The 25,068-nt window shown below is 43.4% G+C and overlaps 1 protein-coding gene across 2 annotated transcripts in view; it reads left to right on the top strand.

Annotated features, from left to right (window-relative positions):
• Positions 1-25,068, top strand: part of Npr3 (natriuretic peptide receptor 3) — a 59,548-nt gene that overhangs the window by 22,933 nt on the left and 11,547 nt on the right. For both annotated transcript variants that reach the window (XM_041631154.1, XM_041631153.1), the window contains exon 4: positions 19,147-19,282. In XM_041631154.1, coding sequence (XP_041487088.1) covers positions 19,147-19,282 — 136 coding nt within the window. The remainder of the gene's footprint in view (positions 1-19,146; positions 19,283-25,068) is intronic.

Below are 25,068 nucleotides of genomic sequence, written 5' to 3' on the forward strand. Positions count from 1 at the left end.
TCCAAGCAAAATCTCATTAAGGAGACATTGGTACCGCAGCAATCCTTCATATTTTCAAGCCTGATTCTAGGGTTTTCTAAAGCGTTTGCATCTGTGAATTATAGTACTGCCTCTCCATGCTGTATTTAACTTTTAAAATAAATACAATTTATAATTAAGTAGAAATTGAGATAATTATAATAGTTTATTCTAACTTTGAAGATACATTTTCCTTTTCTTTTTTTTTTCTGAGTCAAACCCAGGGTTTGTATGCGTGTGTGTGTGTGTGTGTGTATGTGTGTGCGTGTGTGGTGTGTGTGTGTGTATGCGTGTGTGGTGTGTGTGTGTGTGTGCGTGTGTGCGTGTGTGTGTTCCACCACCCACCCCTCCACTTTCCTTTTTCATGTAGTGCTTTTGAGCACTAGTTGCTTCTAAGATTAAGTTGTGGGAGAGAGCAAAAGAAGCAGAGTTAGGAGCCTGGGCCCTCAAGGACTCTAGACCAGTGCCGTGGGAGACGCCTCATCTGTCTGAAGGCATCAGGCAGACCCAGCTTTCCTTCAGCTTCTCATATTTGCATTCGTGGGCTATGCTATCTGTGTGTTCAGAGCCTCACTTCACAGAGCCTAGCATGGGCTCTGCAGCTCTGTCTTTATCTCTTACCTAGCAAGTTTGGTGGCCCCATTAGCTCTCTTCTGAGCTATGCTTACCCCCACAATCACGTGGCTTGGTGAACCCATTAGTTCTCATCTGCGCCATGCATTCCCCCCACCCCCAACCGACAATCACGTGTTCTCTGAGCAGGGTCTGATTTGTTTCCTTTCAGTGCTTCCATTACTTAATGTTTATGCTAATGTGTCCACGGCTGAATTAAAATTGTATTTAGTCGAATTAAATTATTAAATTAAGCATGGTGAATGAAAATAAAATATATTAAATTATAAGTTCTATGGCACTGGCGAGGATCCCAACATGGTCCTAAGTTGTCTGAACAGCTATAATGAAAGAGCACGCAACAGATTTTTATCTGTGTTGCTACAAATGGCATCTCTTTGTCCGGCGGATGCGCAAAGCAAGGTGCTTACTATTGGGGGTTGAGAAGGTATCTAGACCGAGAAATTCTCTTTCATTTTTCTTTTGTAGCAATTTTCTGCTTTTCTTAAATGACACACTTTCTTAGGACAACTGAGGCAGAAAATGGCACTAGCGTTAAGGATTGCACTGTCCGGCGTGAGGAAAGGACTTGTGCCTTTGAAGTTTTGTCTCAGCATTGGAAGCTGAATAAAATCCCTGATCCAATTTTGTGTTTATTAGAGTCACATTCATATTATCATGTTGCCAGAGCCCCTGTAAAAGTTATGCTCTTTTCAAAAATGGAAATGTATGAGATTAAATTTTTTTTTAGACAAGCTGTACTTCAACATTGGAAGGACAGAATAACAATGATCTTTTAACAGTAAAATGATTGGACTATTTTAATGGTACAATGATTTATATTTTTGTTTACTAAACTTAGGTGGGTAAGTTCATTTTTTTATGTGTATGTGTGGACATATGTGTGTTCAAGCATGTGTGCCTGTATGTATACATGTATGTTGAGGTCAGTGGTTAATGTGGGATGTGTTCCTTACTTTCCATCTTATGTCATCGAGACAGCATTTATCACGGAACCTGTTGCTTGTTGATTCAACTAGACTGGCTGGTCAGTAACTCCCAGGGGTCTTTCTGTCTCTGCCTTCTGTAATCTGGGATTATAGGTACCTGTGGCTGGATTTTTACATGGGGGCTGGAGGATGGACTTAGGTCCTAAAGCTTTTGCAGTAAGAATTCCATCAAATGAGTCATCTCCATAGCTCCAACTAATACAACTTTGTTTTTGTAAAATTGGTCTTCATCTCTATTGCTTGCTCCCTCTTAAAAATATTAACAGTCTAAGTAAGAAAAACAGGGGAAAGAGAGTTATTTCCTGTTGAGGATGTGGCCCAAAGTAGGTTTCCCATGATCCATTGGAGGGCATATATGTGCAGGCAGCCATAACTGGATGCAGTGGGTTATAAAAAAAGACATACAGTTGAGAAGAAGCATGCTTGGATTCCATTTCCCAAATAGTGTGTGTGTGTGTTTGTTTGTTTTAGGGGTTAAGGGCACTGCTTGCTCTTCCAAGTTCAATTCCCAACAACCACATTTTTTGGCCCACAACCATCTGTAATGAGATCTGGTGCCCTCTTGAGGAAGAGATCTGGTCAGTCATCCTCATCAACTTAGACCATGAAACCCAACATGGACAAGTTCAACAGAATTGCCATATATGGGCTGCCCATGCAAAAATATATCTATTTACCAAAACTGAAAAAAAAAACCCACTGAAACTCCAAATACTTATGGTCCTAAACATTTTAGGTAAAAGATACTCAACCTGTATAATGCTTGCCATTTTTATTATTACTGAACTTGGAAGACATCAACCCCAATCTCTTCTCATTCAAATGGCTGATACCAAGTCTCAGGGAGGTGCGTTAGCCTTTCCCACTATATATATTAGAACAGCAGTGCTCATCAGCAATGGTTCTGTGTATTGACCTCCTTAGGAATACAAAGCTTCACTAATACTGCAGGAGATGGTGTCAGGGTGGTAAAAGGGTCCACCAAAGGCGTTCTGAAGACTCCTTGGGTTCATTGGTAACCCAGAATGACAAGTAACGTCCCATTGGAGAAGCCTTTGTGGCTCAAGGCCTTGCTCAGACAAGGTTTTTCCAAGCTCCTGCCTGGCCTTTCCATTGGTTTGTGTTGGGTCACCTATGTGTGCAGTGGCTCTCACTCAAGGGCATTTTAATGGAGCTGCCTGGTCTCTGCTCTAGGAGTGGTTCCAATTCCAGAGTGCTGGTATTTGGTTTTAGAATGCGCTGTGTGGTGGCCAAGCAGAGATTAGTTGTGTCCCCTGCCTCCTGGGCCAGTGACTTTCTTTTTCCACTACATCAGTCTGATCCTTTTAACAACGCTGTGCCCAATAAGGAGGCAAACTTATGACTCAAAGATTAAGTGTATCAGGCCCTCTGTGAGAGCCTGCCCGGGCCCACAGGCTGAAGCATTGCCTTCTTCTCTCTGCACCCACAATCCAAAGCACACACTTTTAACCTATCAATTTTCTTTACTCTTTCACGTTTGACAAAGTGTGGCTACCATTCGGTACCCTCTTCAGCTGCAGTCACCCCCCCCCCCCACTTTTTTTTTCTGAAATGTAAACCATCATTTTCTCGATCATCAGAGGCTGTTTATTGAGTTCTCTGGGGAGCACAACCGTGACCCTGATCCTGAAAAATGAGTGCTCCCAGATGGAATCCCGACCCTCTAACAATTCATGAGCGAGAATAAAATATCCAGAGCCTTGAGCTCTGGAGTTCCCAGAAGAGATACCGCCTTGTGTCAGTACACAACAAATGTCATGCACCGTAGCACTGGGACATACTGATGTAACTTGCAGCGGGCTGGACAGCCTTTCCCAGAAGAACAACTGTAACCGTGCGCCCTGTCACAGGCTCTCAGGTTTCCATACGCACATTAAAGAGATGACGGTTTCCTGCCTTCCTGTGTTTTAACCTTTGGCAGTTGCGTATCTGACTTTGGAAGTGAACAGGGTATACATTCGGAGAGAGGAGTCAGTGTTACATCAATGGGATCCGGGTAGAAAAAAGGTGAAAAATGACTGGGCCAGATGGTGGCTATGGCTGGTCAGTATACCATTTGTCCTGAGCCCTGTTTATTCAAATGGATAATAAGAAGAATGTTTGTGCAGGGTTACACTGAAATAAAAGTCATTTTCCCAGAAGAAAAGTGGAGAAAATGCTCAAGCACTATTCTATTGGAGAAATCCCTGGTTTTGTTTCTGAGATGAGATGCTCACTCATTCCTCACTTACTCTTCATTCATTCTGGACTCCTGAGTCAGCTGCCTTCCAAGACAGCCGCTCTCACTACTGTTTCTTAGGATGGTGTGAGCCAGAGCTGCAGACGCTTCTTTGGCCCTGGCAGCGTCCCTGGGTTCTCCTTCCTGTAAATCCCACTCCTGGCCTCAATCCATTCTTCCTATTGTGTTTGGCACTTTTGAGACCTATTCACCCGCTGGCCCTTTAACAGTTGGCTTTCTCCTTGGGTGAACTTCCCCTTCTTTCCCTGATGCTGCTGTTTAAATAAAAATGACATGTAGCTTTCCAGATTGGTAGGACATGATACAACAAATGAAAAAAGTAGTGCATTTAATTAAAGATAATTTATAATACCTTAAGAATTACAGACATACAAAAATTCCCCCCATTGTTCCTCCCTTCTGTGCTTTTGATTACACAGAGATGATTATTGTTAATGTTTTTGTAATGTTGCCTGCATGCTTTTAAAATAGATTATGTTGTTCTTGACGTTAAATTTTTCTTCTTATATTTTGATTCCTGAAATGGAGAAAAGATTAAGTTATTTGACATACTCTTTCTCTGCTAGTATTTCCTTTTCCTTCTATACTCCCAATATTTTATGATTCAGTTTCTTGTTAAAGAGGTTTTCACAAAATAAAGTTTGAAGAAAAGCTAAAAAAACGTTATTCAGAGGCTTTTTTTCATTAAGTCCATATAAATACTTACAACATAATCATATGTGTTTATGAGCACCTGCTGCTTCTCCAGTACCTTCCCCGGAGTTTAATGACAGTTTTCTTTTTCTTTTTTTCTTTTTTTTGGTTTTTCGAGACAGGGTTTCTCCGTAGCTTTTTGGTTCCTGTCCTGGAACTAGCTTTTCTAGACCAGGCTGGCCTCGAACTCACAGAGATCCGCCTGCCTCTGCCTCCCGAGTGCTGGGATTAAAGGCGTGCGCCACTACGCCTAATGACAGTTTTCTTATTTGTTCTCATAGAGTTCTCACTATTTTATTTTTATTGCTTCAGTAAGAGATTTTATGTAATGATATTAAACTTTTAACCTTATTTTTCTGTTCCAGTTTGTAATAATTTTTTTAAATGTCAGTTTGGAGCTGTTCTTCAGTTCTCTCTTGCATTGTGTGATCGTTTTCTTAGATATCACATCTTCTTTCTTGTTCTTAAGATTCTTTTTTGTTTTGAAGAAAGAGGGCATTAATGGTAAAAAATTTTGATACATTTCACATCACAAAACGTTTTGTGTTATAATAACAATAATAATGCATCATTTAATTGACAGTTTAGCTGGGTATAAAATAATAGTTTGAAGATTATTTTTCCCACAAGACTTTGATGCAATCATTCTGTTGTTTTCTAGCTCTTATTGTTACCGTTCTGATTCTTTTTTTTTCAATGCTATTTTCTTCTTCTCCTTAGAGGCTTTTAGTATTTTCTCTGAGTGATTGATTGTATCAGTGAGGATCTAGTTAGGAAAACAGAGCCTATGTCAGGCAATTTAGCAGGAGTTGAATAGAAGGAACAGAGTTTAAGGCATTAGAAGAGCTGATATTCCAAATGGAATAGAAAAGCAAGTCAGAGATTAGAAATAGGAAAAGTCACTAGAATCCCTAGTGACTAGAAGGACCAAGGAAGAGAGACTTTTAGTAGGTTCTCAAAGTTAGGACTGCCTACAAAAGCTAGGATGGAATAAATGCAGTCTTTGACAGAGGTATTACTCCAGGCAAAGAAAGAGTGAGGGAGACATGTCCCGGCTTTCTTCTTCCTCCTGGTTCTGTTCTCCTGCCTGTGTTCCATGTTGACTGAGGTAACTGGAGCCATATGACAGTGAAATGCAGCCGTAAGGAGTCATCTCTCTATGGTGTAGAGCAAAGTCAAGCAGAGGGAGGAAGGGAAGTGAATTTGAGAACAGACAAACAGAAAACCGGACTGATGGGTGATCTGGAAATTTACAATGATAAATTTTGGGGTGAGCTTGTTTGTTTATCTATTGCTGTTTTATATTTTGTTGTTTGGGGACAGAGTCTGGCATTATATCCTCAACTGGGCTGGAACTCTCTATGAAGCTTAGACTGGTTTGGAATTTGTAGCAAGCTTACCATCTTATCCCTCTGAGTTCTGGGGTTAGAGGTGTGAGCCACCATGCTGGGCTTGGTGTGGGTATTTTAAAATCTTGCTTCTGTGTCTTTAGCTCCCTCCTCTGTACCTCATAGAACCAAGTGTTAGCCATCTTTAGCTGGTTCTGTATTCTCTCTCATCTTCTAGTACATAAACTGTCAAAGCAAGTGTTATTTTCCAATTCTTCCTTTTCCTTTCTGAGGGGTTACCTAAATTTTATCTGCCAAACTACTGGATTCTAAAATGTCTGCTATATTTTTGATTTTCAAGGGTATTCTAGGTGGGTATGGTGGTGCAGTTCCATGATCCTAGGATTTGAGAAACCAAACAGGAGGATCACTATAAGTTCCAGGTCAGCCTGGATAACGTAGTGAGTTCTGGGCCAACCAAGACTGTGGTAAAAGACACTGTCTTCAAGAAGAAGAAGAAAAAAATTAGAAAAAAGAAAGACAAACTGTTAAATTGAATCTCTGGCTATTGGGAATCTGCCACTGCTAATGTAACAAGCCAATCAAATCGAATTAATAAATCCAGGTTTAATCTGAACAAAGCATTCCAGGGGAAGATGAGAGAACCATGAGGGGAACCCACAAGGTGGGGGCTTTTAATACCCTCTAAGGTGGAGCCACTGATGGTGGGCTTTTTCAGGGGCAGAGTCTGGACTGAGGCAACTTCTGGGAGGGGCCCACTGCTTAGCACCCTGAGGGTGGGATCCATAACGGGTCATGCTGGAGATCCCACACATCCCAACGTTTTTGGTCAGATATGGATGCCAATAGAACTTCCACCTAAACATCCCAGACTCCTAGGGTATAGGGGTGTGGGTTCAAGTTTGACTTCTTCCTGCTGACAAGGGATTATGTGGGGAGGGGGAGACAGGAGTCAGTGGGCTCACACTCAGCAGGAAGTGAGGGTGGAGAAGCATTCAGTTAACTGTCACCATAGAGACTCAGGCATCTGTTTCTTGAGGGAGCTGAGAAGGCAGGTTGCTAGGAGAAAACATGGATGGCTAACATCTGTCCTAGTTGTACTGGCAAAAGCATCCATTCTTTTCTCTTGTCTTCTGAGTGACTCTCGGATTCAAAACAGCGCCTTGACTTTGATTCTTGGATAGCCAAGCTCATCTCCCTAGAATCCCTATCCCTTCCATTGATTCTAGAGCATGTGTTTTATTTATTTAGTTGTCTAAAGATGGGACTTATTTTGTAATTGATGGTCTGTCATAATTTAGTAGGTAATCTAGATAAACATATTAAATGACATTCTTGCTTTTGGTTTTTTGAAACAGGGTTTCTCTATGTAGATCTGGCTTTTCTGGAACTCACTCTCTAGACCAGGCTGGCCCAGAACTCACAGAGATCCACCGGCCTCTGCCTCCCTGAGTACTATGACATTCTTTCTGATAACTGATAGTGTTTTACATTTGTTGAGATGGGATTCTTCCCGTTCTTTTCATTGTTTTAGTAACCTTATATTGCCTATTTCTTTTAGGTTCTAATCTGTTGTCATCATATTAAACATTTATCTTTTTGTCTTCCATATCAGAAGCATTTCTTAGATGCTGTTCTGCTTCTATTTCTGAGTACCTCCTTCATCACTCCCCAGGATGTGATGTAAATATCTATCAACCTGTATAACAGTGGACTGTATTGTAGTTCCCTGGAATAGCTTAGCTAGTCCAAAAAATTATCCCAAATGTTACCACTCTGGGTACATTTTCTCTCAGGTCAGTCAATTTCATTAAAAGAATTCTCTTCTGAGCCCCTTTGGAAAGTCATTGGGCCATATTACCTTCTGGGAGCCAGGAAGGAGTGTCACCTAAGATCCCATACTGAACAACTTTTAACATCATTCTCAGCTTTGTCCTTCCCCAGCCTCCATCTGCTCCAGCACACTCTCCCACGCCTGTGTCTTCATCAGTGACACACCTGTCTTCTGCCAGGATGGGGAGGAACAGTTTCTTCCCTGTGTAAACTTGGGGAAGGATCTGACTCTGTGTGTGTGTGTGTGTGTGTGTGTGTGCGCGCGCGCGCGCGCGCGCAGATGCAGTATATGTGCACAGCTGCATGTAAAGCCAGAGGCAAACCTGTGATATCATTCTTTAGGTACCATCCACCTGGTATTTGGAGGCAGGGTCCCTCACTGGCCTGGAACTGGCCAAGTGGGCTAGACCTGCTAGCCAGAAAGCCCTAGGGATTTGTCTTCTGGGTCATGCTTGGCTCTTTTAAGTGGATTCTTGGGATTAAACCCAAGTCCGTATGCTTGCAAGGCAAGTGATGCACTTATTTAAAAGTTGAAAATTTGGCTAACTAAACAAACACTGCAAGCAAGTCTGATGCTTGGCAGTGTTTTGGGTTGGGGTGGAGTGGGGTGGGGTGTACTGGAGCATGCTTCCTACCCCAGGTCTCCCTCTGGTGCTCACAAATGCATTGTGGGGCTGGAGAATGGGAAGCTTATCTAGCCACAGGGTTTGAAAGAGGCAGAACTTAATAAATAATTGTTTAAAGAGGCTAGGTATGACATATTGGGACTTCCAGGATGTTGAAAAAAGTTCCACAATTTCTCTGAGGGGAAGGCCTAGCCACTGTAGTATTTGACCTAAGTTGTGTTTTGACATTGATTTCACACAGAAGCTGTGCAGGAAGGGACCTTAGCTGAAAATTTATCAGAACGTTAAAAAATCTTGACGAGACATTTCAAACTGGCCTCTTGTCTCACATCACTTAATTAGATTGAAGATTTAAAAAGTTAGGTCCTCAGCCAAACGCATGAAAGAGAAAAAAATGCAGCCGATGCAAGATATATCTGCCCCACTTCTGGCAGTGCTCTGCGCACTCAAGCCTATCTGCAAGGTTGCATTGGACTAGACGGGGTGCCCTAGTAGGGGGTGCCCTCTTCCCTTGCTCTCACCCCTTTCTCCACAGTCAGCCAGGTAATAGTTTGTCCCAGTGAAAAGGCCTTTTCAGACACAAGAGGGCCTTGCTAATTTTATTTGTGAGAATAAAATCAAACCTCAAGTTTTTTTTTTTTAACAGTATAAGAATGATGAGTCTGCATGCCACCATTTTAATAAGATTAATCTTATTAGGGAAATGTAATCAGGAGGGTGGAGGCATTGTGAGGGGTTCTCTCTAGCTAAAGAAATATTGGTTGGCCTTCAAAGCCTTTAAATGAAGATATATTGAACTTTAAAAAAATCACTTTCATTTTCTTAAAAAATTGCTTTAAATTATCTGGTCAGCTTTGAAATATCATTGAATAACACTAATAGACTATTTGAAGAAATTGGAATATCTGGATTGTAGTGTTTTTGAGTATAAATAAGAATTCATTTTATTGTGATTATTACACATCGGTGGCTTTCTAACTGTAAAAGGCTATTGATCTAGCATACTCTGAAAATGTTTAGCAAAGAGGCATGGGGCTTATGCAAAAGGACTTCCAAGCCAAAATCCCATTTCATCCCTTTGAAGGGCAATCTCTGTTTTGTGTTGTTGTTAGTATGTGTGGTGATTCAACTAACTTCAGCCTCAAAGACATCTTGTAGCAATGGTGACACCACCCTCAAATATTCAGAAATGGATTAGCATCAAGGTGTGCGAAACCACTTGCAACTGAAAGGCTCAAGTGAAATAACATTGTGGTGTACAAAACTATTCACGCCTGAATAGGGCTAAGGAGTTTCTTCTTTTAGAAGTGTATGCCAGCTCATCTGGACAACTTCCTCACAGCTGAAATACAATGTTAATTCTTTTTAAAGAAGTCTGATCACCTCAAACCCATTCTGTGGACCCAAGACGAGTTGACCTGTAGGAAGAAGTGTGTCAACCTGAGGAACTGAGTGTGGGAAGACTTGGAGAGAAATATTAGAGGATGAAGCTCAGCTTGTTTCTTTTTTCCTGCATTTCCCATCTTTTCTAAAGACTTTTGTGTACTTCAGGGTCTTTAACCCTTCTTCACTTGGTGAGGATTCCTTTACACCAGATGTCAGGGCTGTAGATTAGCTTCTCCAGGAGACTGCCTTTAAAGGGGGGGGGGTCTGGAAAAGGAAGGTCTGAGGCGAATGAATTCAGAGGTGGTATCGTGATGTTCTTTGAATGTCAGGGCTTCTCCCTTATGGGAGTGAACTACTTGTAGAGCTACCCAATGGCAAGAGGAATGTGGCATTTTCTACTCAGTGTCACAGCAAAAATAACTCTGCACCTCAAATTATCTGGCAGGAGCTAGCAGGGAATGCGGAATGCCATACGTTCAGACTTTCAATTTGACAGGCCACATCCAACTTCTTTGGCCACTTGCCTAACAGAAGACTCTGATATTGGATGCTGACAGCATTCACAGGGTTTGTAGCGATAGGCCAAAGAGCTGGCTCATGAGGCCTAACCATTGATGCTGGTGTCTGCATGGATACATGTAGTGGGGGAGCCCACGGTTGTGGTTCCATAATGTTGGTTGACCTTGTTCAACTCCTGTTTAGATCATCATGTTTGTGAGACTTTATGCGAGTAGCTCCTAGGAGACACAGTCTCGCAGCAAACTCCCAGTGTCTCTGGCTCTTACAATCTCTCTGCCCCTTCTTCCACGATGATCCCTGAACCATGTTGACATGGAAGAGGTTGGGGGAAATCTAGGAATCTCAACCCTATACAAAGGGTTATAGGCTACTAAGGAATGGGGAGAGTGGGAGAAATAGTCTTCCCTAGGGAAGAGCAAACCAATTGGCTTTTCAATACCAAATGGTCAGACCTAAAAACATGCATACAAGTAACATTATACACACCAATTGGGTTGTAATTATGTATTTAGGAATACATACATACATATATGTGTAACAACAATTAATACAAACTGAAGCCCTGGAATTGAAAAAGAGCAGGGGGTACATGGGATGATGGAATATATTATAATCTCAAAAAACAAAAGAAATAACTTTGAGAAGTTAGTTGATGGGCGTGATGGCCATTTTTAATTGCTATTTTGACACAAGGTAGACCTACTTGAGAAGGGAGATCCAGTGAGGAATTGTCTAGGTTGGATTGGCCTATGGGCATGCCTCTGAGGGATTGTCTTAACTGTGTCATTTGATGTGGGAAGAGCCAGCCTGAAAGTGGGCAGCACCATCCCCTAGATCCTGACTGTCTAGCTAAGGGAGGAAGCTGAGCTGAGCTGAGCACAACCGTGCATGTATCCATTGCTCTCTTTTGACTATGGACGGAACATGACCAGTTTTCTTAAGCTCCAGCCACTGTGACATCCCTGAATCTGATGAACCATTGGATCCTGGTGGACCACAATCTGGAATTCTGCATTTAACAGTCCCCCCCCCCCCCCATTTTGCTTTTGTTAGGATATTTTTTTTCTATTGTCATTTGCCTTCTTCTTTTTCTTTTTTTATTGATTTTATTGAGCTATACATTTTTCTCTGCTCCCCTCCCTTTCTCTCCCCTCCTCTTCTACCCTCTCCCAAGGTCCCCATGCTCCCAATTTACTTGGGAGATCTTGTCTTCTTCTACTTCCCATGTAGATTAGATCCATGTATTTTTTTTTATTACAGTAACAGAAATGAAATTAAGACAATGGCATGAACACAGCCAATGACATAAGGGCACCTGTGTGCCAGAGACTTTAATCTGTTAAATGGATAAAATCATAATAAATTACTCTCGGAAGTTATGGAACATGATTGGAAAGGGATTTTATAACTTTAAGTGCACTGAGTGAGGGTGTCCAAAGGAAACAGCCTAGCAGCTGCAAGGAGAACATCCTGGGCCCTGCAAGCAGCATGTAGGGGCTGTTTTAAGTGACATCTTTCCTGAGATCCAGCAAATTGTTAAACAGGAAGAAAAGAACACCATACTACTGAAGAGTCAACCCTCTTAACCAGCTTGCCATTAGACACCGGGTTGAGCCATAGGATTACTATGAGTTAGTCTGTATGTCCTCGTCCCCCCATCAAAGTAAGCTCGTTTCATTTGATCATGTTCTAAAAATGTTGGTCCCATGGCTGTGATTTAGAGGTAGGGATTTTTATTTTTGGTATAGTAATTTGACTTTGGCTTTAATTTGAGAACTTTATCAATTACCTCTTCCACTTTGCCATCTCTGTGGGAAGTGAAGTCAGATATCTGTGCTTCTATTCTTGCCTGAAGATCTTAGAGAGACTGGAATTATTTATTTAGAAGTCCTGGATCATATCAACATTTTAATTTAAGCCGTTTACTAGTATAGACCTCATTCATCTTAATCTTTGGGCATTTCTCCTTTTCTGTACTCAGAGGTGACATATATTTTGACAGCCATCTGCCCCCTCCTTGAATTGGCCAGACTGAGGGCTGTCTTATTTACTGGGCGCCCTCTGAGTGCGTGTACCTTTGCACTGACTGACCGCTTGACCTGTGTGCCACCAGGCGTATGGAGTTGAGATGTTTGTTGACTGAGCCTCCGTGAACACCCTCAAGCACTTACTTAACTCCTCCTTGAGACACAGTATTGTTCTAGATCCTCTGAGGACAGCCCAGCACCTGTGCAGGTGGCTTTTCATGGGTGAGGACCCATGAGCCTTTTAACTGAGACAAAAGGAACACAAAGTTGGAGGCAGAGATGCATTAGCCATGGCCAGGGACAATGACAACTGTTCTAGTGGAGGGCGTCCTCAGAAGAGTCATTGGGAAAGATAGCTCTCTCGTTTGGGAATTTTCTTCTGCCCTGGCTGCCCAAACTGTACGGTGTGCAAGTTTTCTAAGAAGATCTGTGTGTCAAGTCTTCTTGATGATTTTTTTTATTATTATTTGCTCCACTAATATTGCTACTTTGCAAGTTTCTTCTTTGGGGTCTTTTCTCTCTAAACACATTGTGTGCATGATGGCAGGAAGTCTCCCTTAGTCGCTCCCTACTTTATTCTCTGAGGCAGAGTTTCTCCATTAAACCCAGAGCTTGCCTCAACAGTGAGGGCAGCCGACTGGCCAGGGTTCCTGCTTCCGTCTTCTGAGCACTGGGATTGCAGGGGAGCCACCATGCTTGCTCAGCATTCCTGTGGGGTCTGCAGATCCAGACTCCAGTCCTCATGTCTCACAGCACACACTTTATCCCCTGAGTCATCTTCTCAGCCCTAGGTAATTCATTTTTGAAATGCAAAGTGTAGATAAAGTAAAACGGAGTGATGTATGTATTAAGTGTTTCTCAAATGTAGAATTATCTTTGGCCTTTGAGCTACACACGTAGCATTCCCAAGCCACTCCCGATGTCTGCCGTATCAGTGGTACGTGGGCATTGGACAAGATCCACTTTCAGGGCCTTCCTAGAATTTACTTTCGACTAGGTGGTGCTGTCCTTGCTATAGATAAGGGGGAAGAACAGTCCATGGCTGACCTCTTACTTGTTCTCCTTCCAAATTCCACTTTCCCCCATGTGATCTTCAGCGACTGAGAGGTGAGAAGGCATCTCTTTTTCCAGAGAAATTAGCACCCATGGCTTTCCTCATTTGCATTGGGAACCAATGGTTTGTGGTAAGGAAGACAGAACCACCGTGTGGCACGCTTGAGTTCAGGCGAATGCCACAAGCCAAACCCCAGGACAGTCTAGCTTGCGCTCCCCTTTGGGAGCCTTCTTCCAGCTGTCTCCACCTGAGAGCTTTACGGGCTTGCTTCATGTCCAGACACTTTTTTTTTCTTCTGAGACAGGGTTTATCCGTGTGTAGCACCCTTGGCTGTCCTGGAACTCTCACTGTAGACTAGGCTGGTCTCAAACTCACAGAGATCCACATGCTTCTGCCTCCTGAGTGCTGAGATTAAAGGTGTGCGGCACTACCGCCTGGCTCAGGCACTCTGTTTTCACAGACCTCTCTCAGTGTTTGAGGCAGAGGGCATGCTTTACTTACTTGTAAGCATCCAGGAGTTCACCTGTCCACGAATTTGCCTCCCCAGAGAGAAACAGGGAAGATGGTATGCCTTATAACAGAGGGGGTCGTGTTATGAATGCCAAGTCTATCTATGCTCATCTGAAAACAGACAAACATGATCACTTCCATTCAGCTTTCTCCATGAGGGAATGTGGCTAGCAGCGCTGGCAGAGAGGAGGCCCTGTCTTGACTTCCATGCGTACAGCCTCTCTGCGGGGGACCGTGATTCTGTCTGGTGGAGATGGTGAACGGTCATGTTTTCTTAATCCAACTTGTTCATTATCTAGCCCGGGAGTGGCTGCATTTAGGAATTTAAGACCTCAGCAAGTGATGTTAAGGGAGGGTTTTCTGGCTAAAAGGACGCCATGATGTTGGGTTTTGATTGTCAGCTTGAGTGGAGCTGGAATCTCCCAAAAGACAAGCTTCGGGGCACACCCGGGAGAGATGATTTAGATTAGGCCAGTCTCTGGACATGCCCGTGAAGGATTATCTCATCGAGGTGGGCAAAGCCACACTAAAGGAGAGTGTCAGCCTCCCCGGACTTGGGCTCTGGGTTACATCCAAAGGAAGAAGCTAGCTAAACACAAGCACCCATTGCTTTCTGCTTCCTGGGGATCTGTAATGTGACTAACAGCCTCAAGTTGCTGCTACCAGGACTTGGCCTCCATGATAAACTAACTGATTTTTTTCAATTCTGAAACAAAATAAAAACTTCCTCCCCTCAGTTGCTTTTGTCAGGGAATTTAAGTAACTAAAACAGATGATGAACACCCAAACGGGTTGCTTAGGCAAGGGAGTCCCACTTCCTGTGATTGATAACAACAGTGTGATGTGTCACAACCAGGGCCTGGAGGTCCAAGGGTTGTTCTGTCCAGAGACAGAAAGGCAGAACAAGTGAGCTGGCTCCTTCTTTCTGGAGGTCCAAAGAAAACTGTTCCTGATACAACTTAATACTGTTCTCCCCCCTCTCCTTTTTTTTCTCCTTACTTTGCACTTCCAATTTACAGCGGTTGTAATGTCCTAACGGGCTTCCCTCCCATTAAAAAAAGACAGGTGCGAGAGTGAGAATGTTCTCTCGAGAAAAGACACTCTCTGGGGTTTTGCCTATGAGGTAGGTGCAATGAAACCTCCTCCGAAACCTCCTCCGCAGCAGGCCAGGGTGCCGCAGCTTCAGCCGGGTCGGCATCCTCCTCCAGAGGGAGAGGGAGATACTCAGCCACTCTGACAGGGCAGGAGGTAACTGTTGTGATTCACTTGCAAATTGAGATAGTAGGAGATTTCAGACCAGAGTTTATGTCCAGAGCCTGTCTGACCTGTTTTGGCACCAAACTTGTAGGACAAAAGCAATCCAAGTTCATCCTCTTGGGTAGACAATTGTTCTTCCTGTTGTGGGCAAGAGAGGATGCATCAAGAAGGAAGGAATGGGAAGGGCCAGTTAAGGCATGGTGCCTGGTAGCATGACCAGTACTCTGAATGGCTACATCAGTATGGGGTCCCTGGGTGAGGATTTAGAGAGGAGGACGATGAAAGAGCAGGAGGAAGATGATGACATACACAAAGTAAGAAGGATGAGGCCCAGGGGCTCATGTCGTATTTTAAGCAGATGCTCTAGGAAGCATGCATTTACAGAGCATGGCATGCACGAACAAAATTCAGGAAGACTGAGCAAAAAAAATGGTCTCCCCTTTTCAGGGTTTATCAGTCCAACAATTTTATGCATATATTTAATGTATTTTGGCCACTTTCAACTACATTGTTACCCCCTCTTATTTCTCTCCCATGGATGCTAAACTCCCGTTTTACCCAATAAGTTCCTTTTCTAATTCCACATCTTTTAAAGCTTGTAAGCCATTACATTTCATTAGGGTTATTTCATGAGCATGAGAAGGACATTATTTACTGGAACATGGGTAACTGGACAGTGGTTATGCCATTGGAGAAAATGACTCCTTCTCCTGAAGCCAACAAATTTGTAGCCTCAGGGAAATATGGGTACCCTAGTGCTTCCTGAAGTCACCCACATCCTCCACATGTCACAGCTCTGATTCCATGACTTTCCACTGTAGTGGAGACCAAGATGGTTTCTATAAAGTTATGAAAGAGAAGATAAACTTGTGGGGGAAAATGATCATGTATTGAGAATTAAACCTAACAGCTAAAGTATACTTATTAAAATTCATCAGCATGCATGCTTTCTCGAATCATGATGACTTCATCGGTCTAAGTGAAAAATTTGTATTCCTTTGGAAAATTAAATTAGCATATTCAAGGCAGGCGAAAATTATCTTTGACTGGTAGATGTTATTTCTATAGCATCCTTTGCCTAAGAAAACAGTGTTTTTGAGACTTAAGTTTAACAGCTAAAAGTAAGAACCAAGGCTTTCACGGTTTAATGTTTTAATTCATTTAAACCCCAGAAAAATCTCTGTGAGGTGGCCCAGTGCTGTGGCGAGTCTTTACAAATGAAGACTTGGAAGGCTAAGAGACTGAGGTATCTGGGTTAGGTGTGGACTATGGATCGAACTAGGTGCTAAGTACAAGATCTCTGTGAACTTGAATCTATCCTATAGTCTGCCTTTCCCTGAGGGTTAGTGGGATAGCCCAGTCTGGACAGTGCTAGTCTACTAGGCGTTGTTAGGACCGTGATGGTGTAAGAGATCTGCCTGGGGCATCAGAGTGTGAACGAGGAGCTCTGCTTTCCATCAGGTATAAAATGGGTCAATAAGATAGCTCGCTTGTTGGATGTTGCTATTCAGAATTAGAAGCTATGCAGAACTGCTGGGTTTGTAACCCCTCATCTCTGGAAAGTTGTGACAACAACAGCTGTCAAGGGATGATGGTGGCAGAAGCTGTGTGAAGTCCTTTACACTTCTCAATTCAGAGAAAACCCGATAGCAACCTGAGGAGGAAGACACTGTCATTTCCTTCACTTTCTAGATGAGGAATCCAAGGGCCAGAAGGAGGTAGGAGCACAGCTAGAGAAAGCAGAACTGGAGCCACCCAGATTCCAGTTTTGGCAAATCTGAAATACTTGTTCCCATAATGCAAAACAGGACTCAGCGAGGGTTGGGACTGGGACAAATGAAGCTGGTGTTGCCGCCCTCTGTGAGTGTTCCCTTGAAACACGTGATGCTATTTGTGTGTGTGTCTTTGAACTGGGAGACACCATTTGTGACACCATACGCCCTTGATTAGGGCCATACAGAAGATCAGTGGAGGCACTCTTTCTCGGTAGAGGGACAGGGCAGGCAGTCTGCACACAAGCACTGGCCGGCATCCTCCCAGGAATCCCCAGTTGTAGTAATAAGAGCGGCGGGCTGTGTCCCTGGAACCCCGCCGCCTGCACGGCTAGCTTTACCCGAAATAACAACACACAAACTGTATTCATTTAAACACTGCTTGGCCCATTTCTATCTAGCCTCTTCTCGGCTAACTCTAGCACCTGGACTAGCCCATTTCTAATCATCTATGTAGCACTGGTCTTACCGGGAAGATTCTAGCCTATGTCCATCCTGGGTCGGAGCTTCATCGTGCATCTTCCCGGGAGCGGGGAGCATGGTGTCTCTCTGAGGCGTCTGCTCCGGAGAGGAGAGCTGTCGAGTCTGAGCTCACTTCCTCTTCCTCCCAGCATTCTGTTCTGTTTACTCCCCCCACCTATGTTTTAACCTATGAGGGCCAGCCAAGCAGTTTCTTTACTACTTAACCAATGAAATCAACAGATTGATATATGACACTCCTACATCACTTCCCCTTTTTCTGTTTAAACAAAAAAAGGAAGGCTTTAACTTTAACATAGCAAAATTACAAATAACAAAACAGTTATCAAGCTAGCCGAGCAGGCGGCCGGGGTGCTGGGGATGCAGCCCTGCTGCGCCTATTACTACACCCAGTTCTTCCTGTTGCCTTGGCTTTCTGCCATTGACTCAGACTCTTGAAAAAAAAATGAGAAAATGCCATTTTGGAACACTGGGTAATTTACAAACTCTGTATTGAAGGCACAAAATATTTCCCAAGTTTCTGCTGGTTGTCCATGCTGCCGTGTTTCTCTCGCTTCAGCTGAGCAGAAGTGTTATTTTTAATGCAGTAGTGGTCAGGGTATGTCTTTGCCGCGTTATTCTACCCAGAGTGCTTTCTCCAGACTTCCTTCCTTCCACACATCTGTTCAATTTCAGAATTCAGGTCAACTTTTGCCACCACTCTTGAGCTTCTCTTTATTATTCTCCCCCAGTCTATAACACTAACTGCTCTATTTACTGTATCTGAATAAGACTCCAGGACAGTACCAAGAGCATCCTATGGCCCATAAAACAAGTTGCTGAATACTTGATACTCACTAGACACTTTATGCTGTGTTGCTATGTGATTCTTGCAATCACCCTTAAAGAAGGTTCTACACCACCTACATGGGTACAGATGAAAGAACAAAACTCAACACGATGAAATAACTTCCCTAAGTTTAGTGGCCAGTGTGTGCATTTGTGAAACCTTTCCTGAGCCAGAGATCAAATAAAATGTATAAGCTGTCAAGACTGAATCAATTTCTGTCCCTGGAGCTTGGCAGGGGATGGAAAGAGAGACAGATGTTTGTTGTCAGTGCAGGAGCAAACACTGCTGCCCCCTCCCAAGGCAGGAAGAAAGTCCTGTGTCCATTCTTTGTATCTTTGTTATGTGTCTGCAGTTGGTAACAGTTTTGTTGAGCTCGAACAAATGGATACCTACATTTTTGTTTCATCTTGATCTTTTGAGATGAGGTCTTGCCATGTAGTGTAGGCTGGCCTCAAGCCCTTCACTTCTCTGCCCCAGCTTGCCCAGTTACTACTGTTCCATTTGTGTGCCCTACACTCAGAATGTAAAGGGATTACATGGGTAGTGGAATCTGGAGCAGACTTCACTGGAGTGTTGGACTCATGCTGCATTGAGGCTGATGGAAGATGTGGGCAGAAGGGTAATTGCATGAAAAGAGGGTCAAAGTTCCGGGAATAATTAGCCTGAACAACAGAATGGTTTCTTTGACTTCTGCAATGTCTTGTTTGCTCTGTAAATTCTCAGGAAGTGTTTTTCCTACTTAGTGCCAGGAACACATGATAAGACTCTTGGTAGTTACTTTTGATAATTCTGCCCACTTCCTCCCTTGATCTCACATCTACAGACCCAGGTTGGACCGTTTTGTTTGCTTGCATCATGGAGGAACATCAATCATCAGGTTCTCAGGCTCACTCAGTGGGTTTTCTTTGCAGGTGAACATGTTTGTTGAAGGGTTCCATGATGCCATCCTCCTCTACGTTCTGGCTTTACATGAAGTTCTCAGAGCTGGCTACAGCAAGAAGGACGGGGGGAGAATCATCCAGCAGACCTGGAACAGGACTTTTGAAGGTAGGGATTCAGTTTCCATGGCAGCGGCACTGCAGCCAAGTGAGTCACTGCTTCTGTAGTTGCTATCTACTGCAACAATAGACTTGATTTTATTTCAGTTTGAAAGTATGGAGAATAAGCCAACTCACCTCACTGGCTTATAAAAATAAGATCGAACAATGCAATGCATGCGAACATGGCGTTGAGCAGATTCTACTTCATTAAGAACCATCCTGCTCCTTGCTTATTTATATAACACTTTATATATATATATATGTATATATATGTATACATATGTGTGTGTGTGTGTGTGTGTGTGTGTGTGTGTAAGCTAGGGTTTCAGGTCAGGTTTTATTGTTCCTCAACTTAGTTCTTGAGGTGGTCTCTCATCGATTCTGGAGCTCACTGTTTTGACTAGATTGGCTGGGCAGCGAGCCCCTGAGACCTGCCTGTTTCGGCCTCTGTCAGTACATGGATTACAGATCTGAGTGACTGCTCAGCTTTCCACAGGGGGCTGAGAGTCAGAACTGGGGTCATCGTGCCTGTACAGTCAGCAGTTTATCCACAAACCCACCTCCCTAGCCCTGTGTACTTACACACACACACACACACACACACACACACACACACACACACACTAAACACAAGCTATATTCACCACAGAACAACCAGTGTGGAAGATCTGCAGGCAGGCTTAAAGGTGTGTTAATCCAGCTGTACATCCCCACACCCACACCAGGTTGGTTTCAGTGAAATGCAGATGTTAGCCATCATATCCAACCTGGTGGTTAGAGCTGCTTAGCAGGTCCACACCCTCTGTTTTTATTTGACTTTCAAAGTAGTGAATATTAGTTGCTTAAAAAAAAAAACAAGAAAACAAGACAAAACAAACAGAAAAGTCAACAAAAAACATATTATGTCATCATCCCAGCAACTGACATTGACATTTAAAAATGAGACTATTCTTGGCTTGAAAGCTTAAATGGTATAAAGATGTACAAAATAAAAAGTGAAGCCTTTGTTCTCACTGCCGTCGCCATTCCCCAATGCAATCACTGTCAGCAATTTTCCAGATGACTCCAGAGTGTGCTATGCTTTCTGATAGCACACAAAACAAAGCAAACAATGTAAAACGTTTAGAAAGCCGGATTCATTGCAAACACCATTTTTCATTTTAGTTCCATTTATAGATTTCACTTTTTTGTATGCCAGAAAATTCCATATGAGTAGATCTAACATATTTTGAAATGAGAGTTAAGTGTGATTCTGTTGTATAATAATTTCCTTAATTTTTTAAAATTATTTTCCATAATTTTGTTTATTTGTTTTGAGGAAGGGACTTACTATGTAGTCCTGACTGGCCTGAAACTTGCTTATACAGACCAGACCAGACCAGACTTAAACATGAGATGCTCCTGTCTCTGCCTCCTGAGTACTTGGAATGCAGGTTCTACCATCCCCAGCTTCTAATCTACCTTTGATTGGTGGAGGCTTCAGTTAGTTACAGTTTTTGTTATTCTGCAACACCGTGTCACAGGCCAGAGACTGTTTTTCACAGAGAACATTTGCAATGGTGAGGGATTTAGGTCTCTAGGTATGTGGATGCTTTATACAATGCATGGAATATCACCAGTCTTTTTTCTTTTGATAGGTTGTGCTGGTTCATTTACCACCAAAATGGTTTCTTTTAAAATTTTTTGGGAATTTAATTCCATTTCTCCTTTTTCTTTCTTCCTTTCCTTCAAACCCTCATATATTCTTCTTTCTGCTCTCCTTCATATTCATAGCCTCTTTTATTTCCCACCAATTATTAATTATATCTATGTACCTATATGTATACACTCATGTATATTTCTGTTCAGTCGGTATAATGTTAGTTGTAAGTATGTTTTCAGGGCTATTTGCCAAACATCTCATAAAAAATTCTGTGAATCTATATTTTTGTCAGTAGTGTATGTAAGAGCCGTGGCTTCCTCACCAGGACGCCAAGCTGGCATGGCTGGTTCCTAGAGCAGGCATCAGCGCTTCTGTTCACTCATCCAGTGCATTCACCAGGCTTCCGTGATAGACCAGGTACTGTCCAAGGAGCCGAGGATGAAGCCAAGAACAAAAGATGCTGTCCATAATCAGTTTCTCTTATGTGCAGATGTGAGTAGGCAATAAACACCCCTCTCCCACGCCAGGAGGTGTCAAATAAAACAGGGTAGGAAGATAGAAAGCGGTGGGAGAGAACTGCTGGGTTAGAGCAGTCAAGAAAAGGCCTCTGGACATGGCAGCTGACTGGGACCTGACGGCGACAGAAGACATTGTATATGGGTGACTATGCCACAGAGATGGCAGCCACTGCAGTGAAGTCTGGGTGTATGCAGTAGGAGATTGTTCCCTGAGGAGGTGGGGGGTCTATGTGGCTGGCGACTGAATATAAGGGACAGTGTGATAGGGCCCAAAGCTCAAGATGCAGTGGGACCAGACCCATGGGCCTGGAAACTGCTGACATAGTTTCCGTGGAGACGGTGTGCCTTACGGCTGCTCTGTAGCACATAACCTGTAGCGTGCTGGCGAGCATCTTCTGAGAACCATTAACACAGCGTGCAGACTGGGGATGTGGGAAGCAGGAGCCCGCAACCTTTAGTACCCAATTTGCTGTGTAAGGAGACTGGGTAAGCTAACTGAAAAGGGCCTTTCCAGTTCTTCATTGTGCCAACTTGTCCTGTGAGCTCTTCTGCGGATTGGAGTATGCCTGTACTTGTGTTTACATGAGTGAGACTTCTTAATGCCAAGAGCAAAGCCGAGTCAAGCTTTGAGAGAGGAGTATGGGATGGTTCCCTCTACGTTTCATGGCCTCAGCTTGTCCTCAGATATTAAAAGGGAAGGACAGAAGGGAGGAGTGGTGCTCCAGCTAGGGTTGTCTGGGTAGCAGATATGGCAGCCCAGGTCAGTTTCTTTTCTCTACAGTGGTTTCAGTGAACACCATGTTTTACCTTAGACAAAAGTGACAGCTTCCATTTTAGACAAGTAGTTGTTTGGGGGTAAACAAGCTCCCTGGATGAACTTGTTTTGGCTCTTCCTGCTTCAGCTAAGGGGCAGGAATCAAATAGGGTAATTCAGGGGGCATATTAGGACAAAGTCAAATTTCCCAGAATCTGTGCACAATGCACCGAGAAACTGGTGTGTGGGGACACAACCTTGGTCAGGCACATCCCTTTCTTAGCTATTACTCACCGCACGGTGTGGTCATTTGTTCTTGGTCTTCTGACAGCGGGACAGGAGCCAGAGTTGGGGATGCTCAAAGGCAGCTCTGAGAGAGGTTGGCGAGCGAAGGGCAGGTGTCCACAATGGCTGGGACACAGCTTGATTTAGAGCTGAGACAGGCACTAACTATTCTCAGACGCCATTTTCATGGTTCCATTTTAGGGTCAGGTCTACGCGGTCAGTATGTACCAAGAGTATAAAGAATAGTATAGTTGAGTCTAAAATTAGGATCTTATGTGTCTGAAATGTAAAGACCGATGCCCAGGTGAGTTTGAATGGTTCAGAGAGCCCATGTTATTTCCTAAGCAGCAGTCCATTTGAAGGCAGCCCCTCAAAGAGCTGAAGAAAAACTCAAATCTCCCTCACATTAAAAACAATTTTAATTTTAGTGGTTGCTGTAAGTGACCATTAAGTTGTCAGGAGAAAAAAATACCCTGGATGTTATTTGACAAAATTGGATTTTACTGCCGTGAAACCTATGATCAACTCTCAAGACTTCCAATAAACGGTCCAAGGAGAGGCCGTGTTTCCTCTGTGTGAGAGGTTAGAGGGGCAAGGTAAACAGGACTGTGTGTGGCTCAGGCCTGGGCAAATAGAAACGGGGTTAGAAGGACTCATTGCTGATACACAGGAAAATTCTGCTGTCACCCTAACAAGTTCACCTTCTGCTCGATACTCTCAGGTGAAGTCTCACTTTGCAAAGCAGCCACCCTGAGAGTTCTCACCCCACTTCTTGGCAGAATTGCAATCGCTTAAAGGTGTAATGAGGTGCAGGATTCCCAGGACCACTGCATCAGATAAAATACAGTGTAAATCACTCAGGGCACACTTCCCTAACGCCGCTGGACAGATTGACAAGTGACCTCAGATAGCCACAGTGTTTGGAGAGTGAATATGTATATGTACACACACATGTATATGTATATATACACATATATGCATATGCACATTTACACATATATACACACTATATGTATATAATTTAAAGTTTTATAGCCTCTCAAGGATGCACAAGTTCATGATAGGCGCATCCTTTGTAACCTGCCTGTATTAAGAAGACAAAAAAAAAAAAAAAAACAAACAAACCCCAAGATGAATGGTAACTCCATTCTGTTTCCAGCAAAGTAACCCAAAGTCTGGAAAAATCAGTGGGCCTTCAAACCACAGCCCAAAGGACAGTAAACCCAAATGCCTGCCCTCTCCAAACCACACGAGAGGATGGAACTTTCCCTTGGGATGCTCCTCAGGGGACATTTCCCTGAGGCGGTCACTCTGTCTGCGGAGAGGCAAATGGATAGCAACACCAAGGAAGAACAGCACAGAATTCTCCCGTGAAGGAAACGAATGGCTTGTGCTGATTAGAACAGGGCTGGTGCACACATCCTGCTACTTAGTGAACCAAGATGCAAATACAGGCTGTTCAGCACCAGCCTCTGTTCTCTGGTGGCCTTTGGGGATTAGCTGCAGGGAGCACCCATCACTGCTTGTCAAAGTGGCTGGGTCCTCTGTGCCTTGGCTGCTCTGTTCCAGCCTCCCATCTCACTGGCTCTGTTCATAAACACTTCATCGGAAACTTCACGGTTCTCTGGTTCTTTCTGGCCTTAGGGTCTTTGTAAATTAAACCAGGTCAGTAACTTACACTCTTGATTGTGTTTTGAATCACAGATTTCCTCCTGTGTATGGGATTTTATAATCCCATAATCCCTGCTTTTTCTTTCTTTTTGGCTGCATTTTAACTTGTGCTGAGTCGTGCTTTGAATGGTAGATCGTGGTCAAGTACGCTCTGTGATACTACAGGCACAGTAATGATAAGGAGAACTTTATAATAGCATCCTCCAGCCCCAGATCTCAAGCTCAAAATGCTCCCACATTGGAACATTTTACATGTCAAAATGACACCATAGATGAAAACACCTGAAATCTGAAACACATCTGGCCCTACATCCTTTGGCTAAGGGCTACTCAACCTGTAGGAATAATAACAGCAGTAGCGACAGATAGAGGAAAACAGCTGGCGTTGCTTAAACATCTGTTGGTGATGCCCCACGTGTTTTATCTCAGCTCTGCTGCTTCTTGGTAGGAATATGATCTTATGCTTGTTTACGCTGGTTGTAGAGGCTGAGATTCAGGGGACCAATGCTTTGGCCACGGTGGCAGAGGTGGGAAAAGACAAAATGGCAATTCAGTATTCTTCAATAAAAAAAGAAAAGAAAAACAACACAAAATCGCACTTTAAAATTCCATTTATTTATTTATTTAGTGCATGTGTGCTTGCGTGCATGTGTGTGTGTGTGTGTGTTAGTCGGAGGATAACTTCTGGGAATCAGTTTGCTCCTTCTACTGTGTGGGTCCCAGAGTTCAAACCTACATGACCTATGTTCAGCTTGGTGTCAAGCACACTCACCTACTTCTCTGGCCCCAACCTGTTTGTCTGATTCTACTAGGAAAAGCTGACTCCACAGTGCAGGCCCCTCCTTGAGTCCAGGCCCCTCCTGAGCTACTCTAACTCAGCCTTCCCTGCAGTGCTAACTCAGCACCCAGGAATCTTCCGGATA

This window comes from Microtus oregoni, unplaced genomic scaffold (genome assembly GCF_018167655.1).
Source record: "Microtus oregoni isolate MIOR12 unplaced genomic scaffold, Mior012 000036F_ref0000092, whole genome shotgun sequence".
NCBI classification, from domain to species: domain Eukaryota; kingdom Metazoa; phylum Chordata; class Mammalia; order Rodentia; family Cricetidae; genus Microtus; species Microtus oregoni.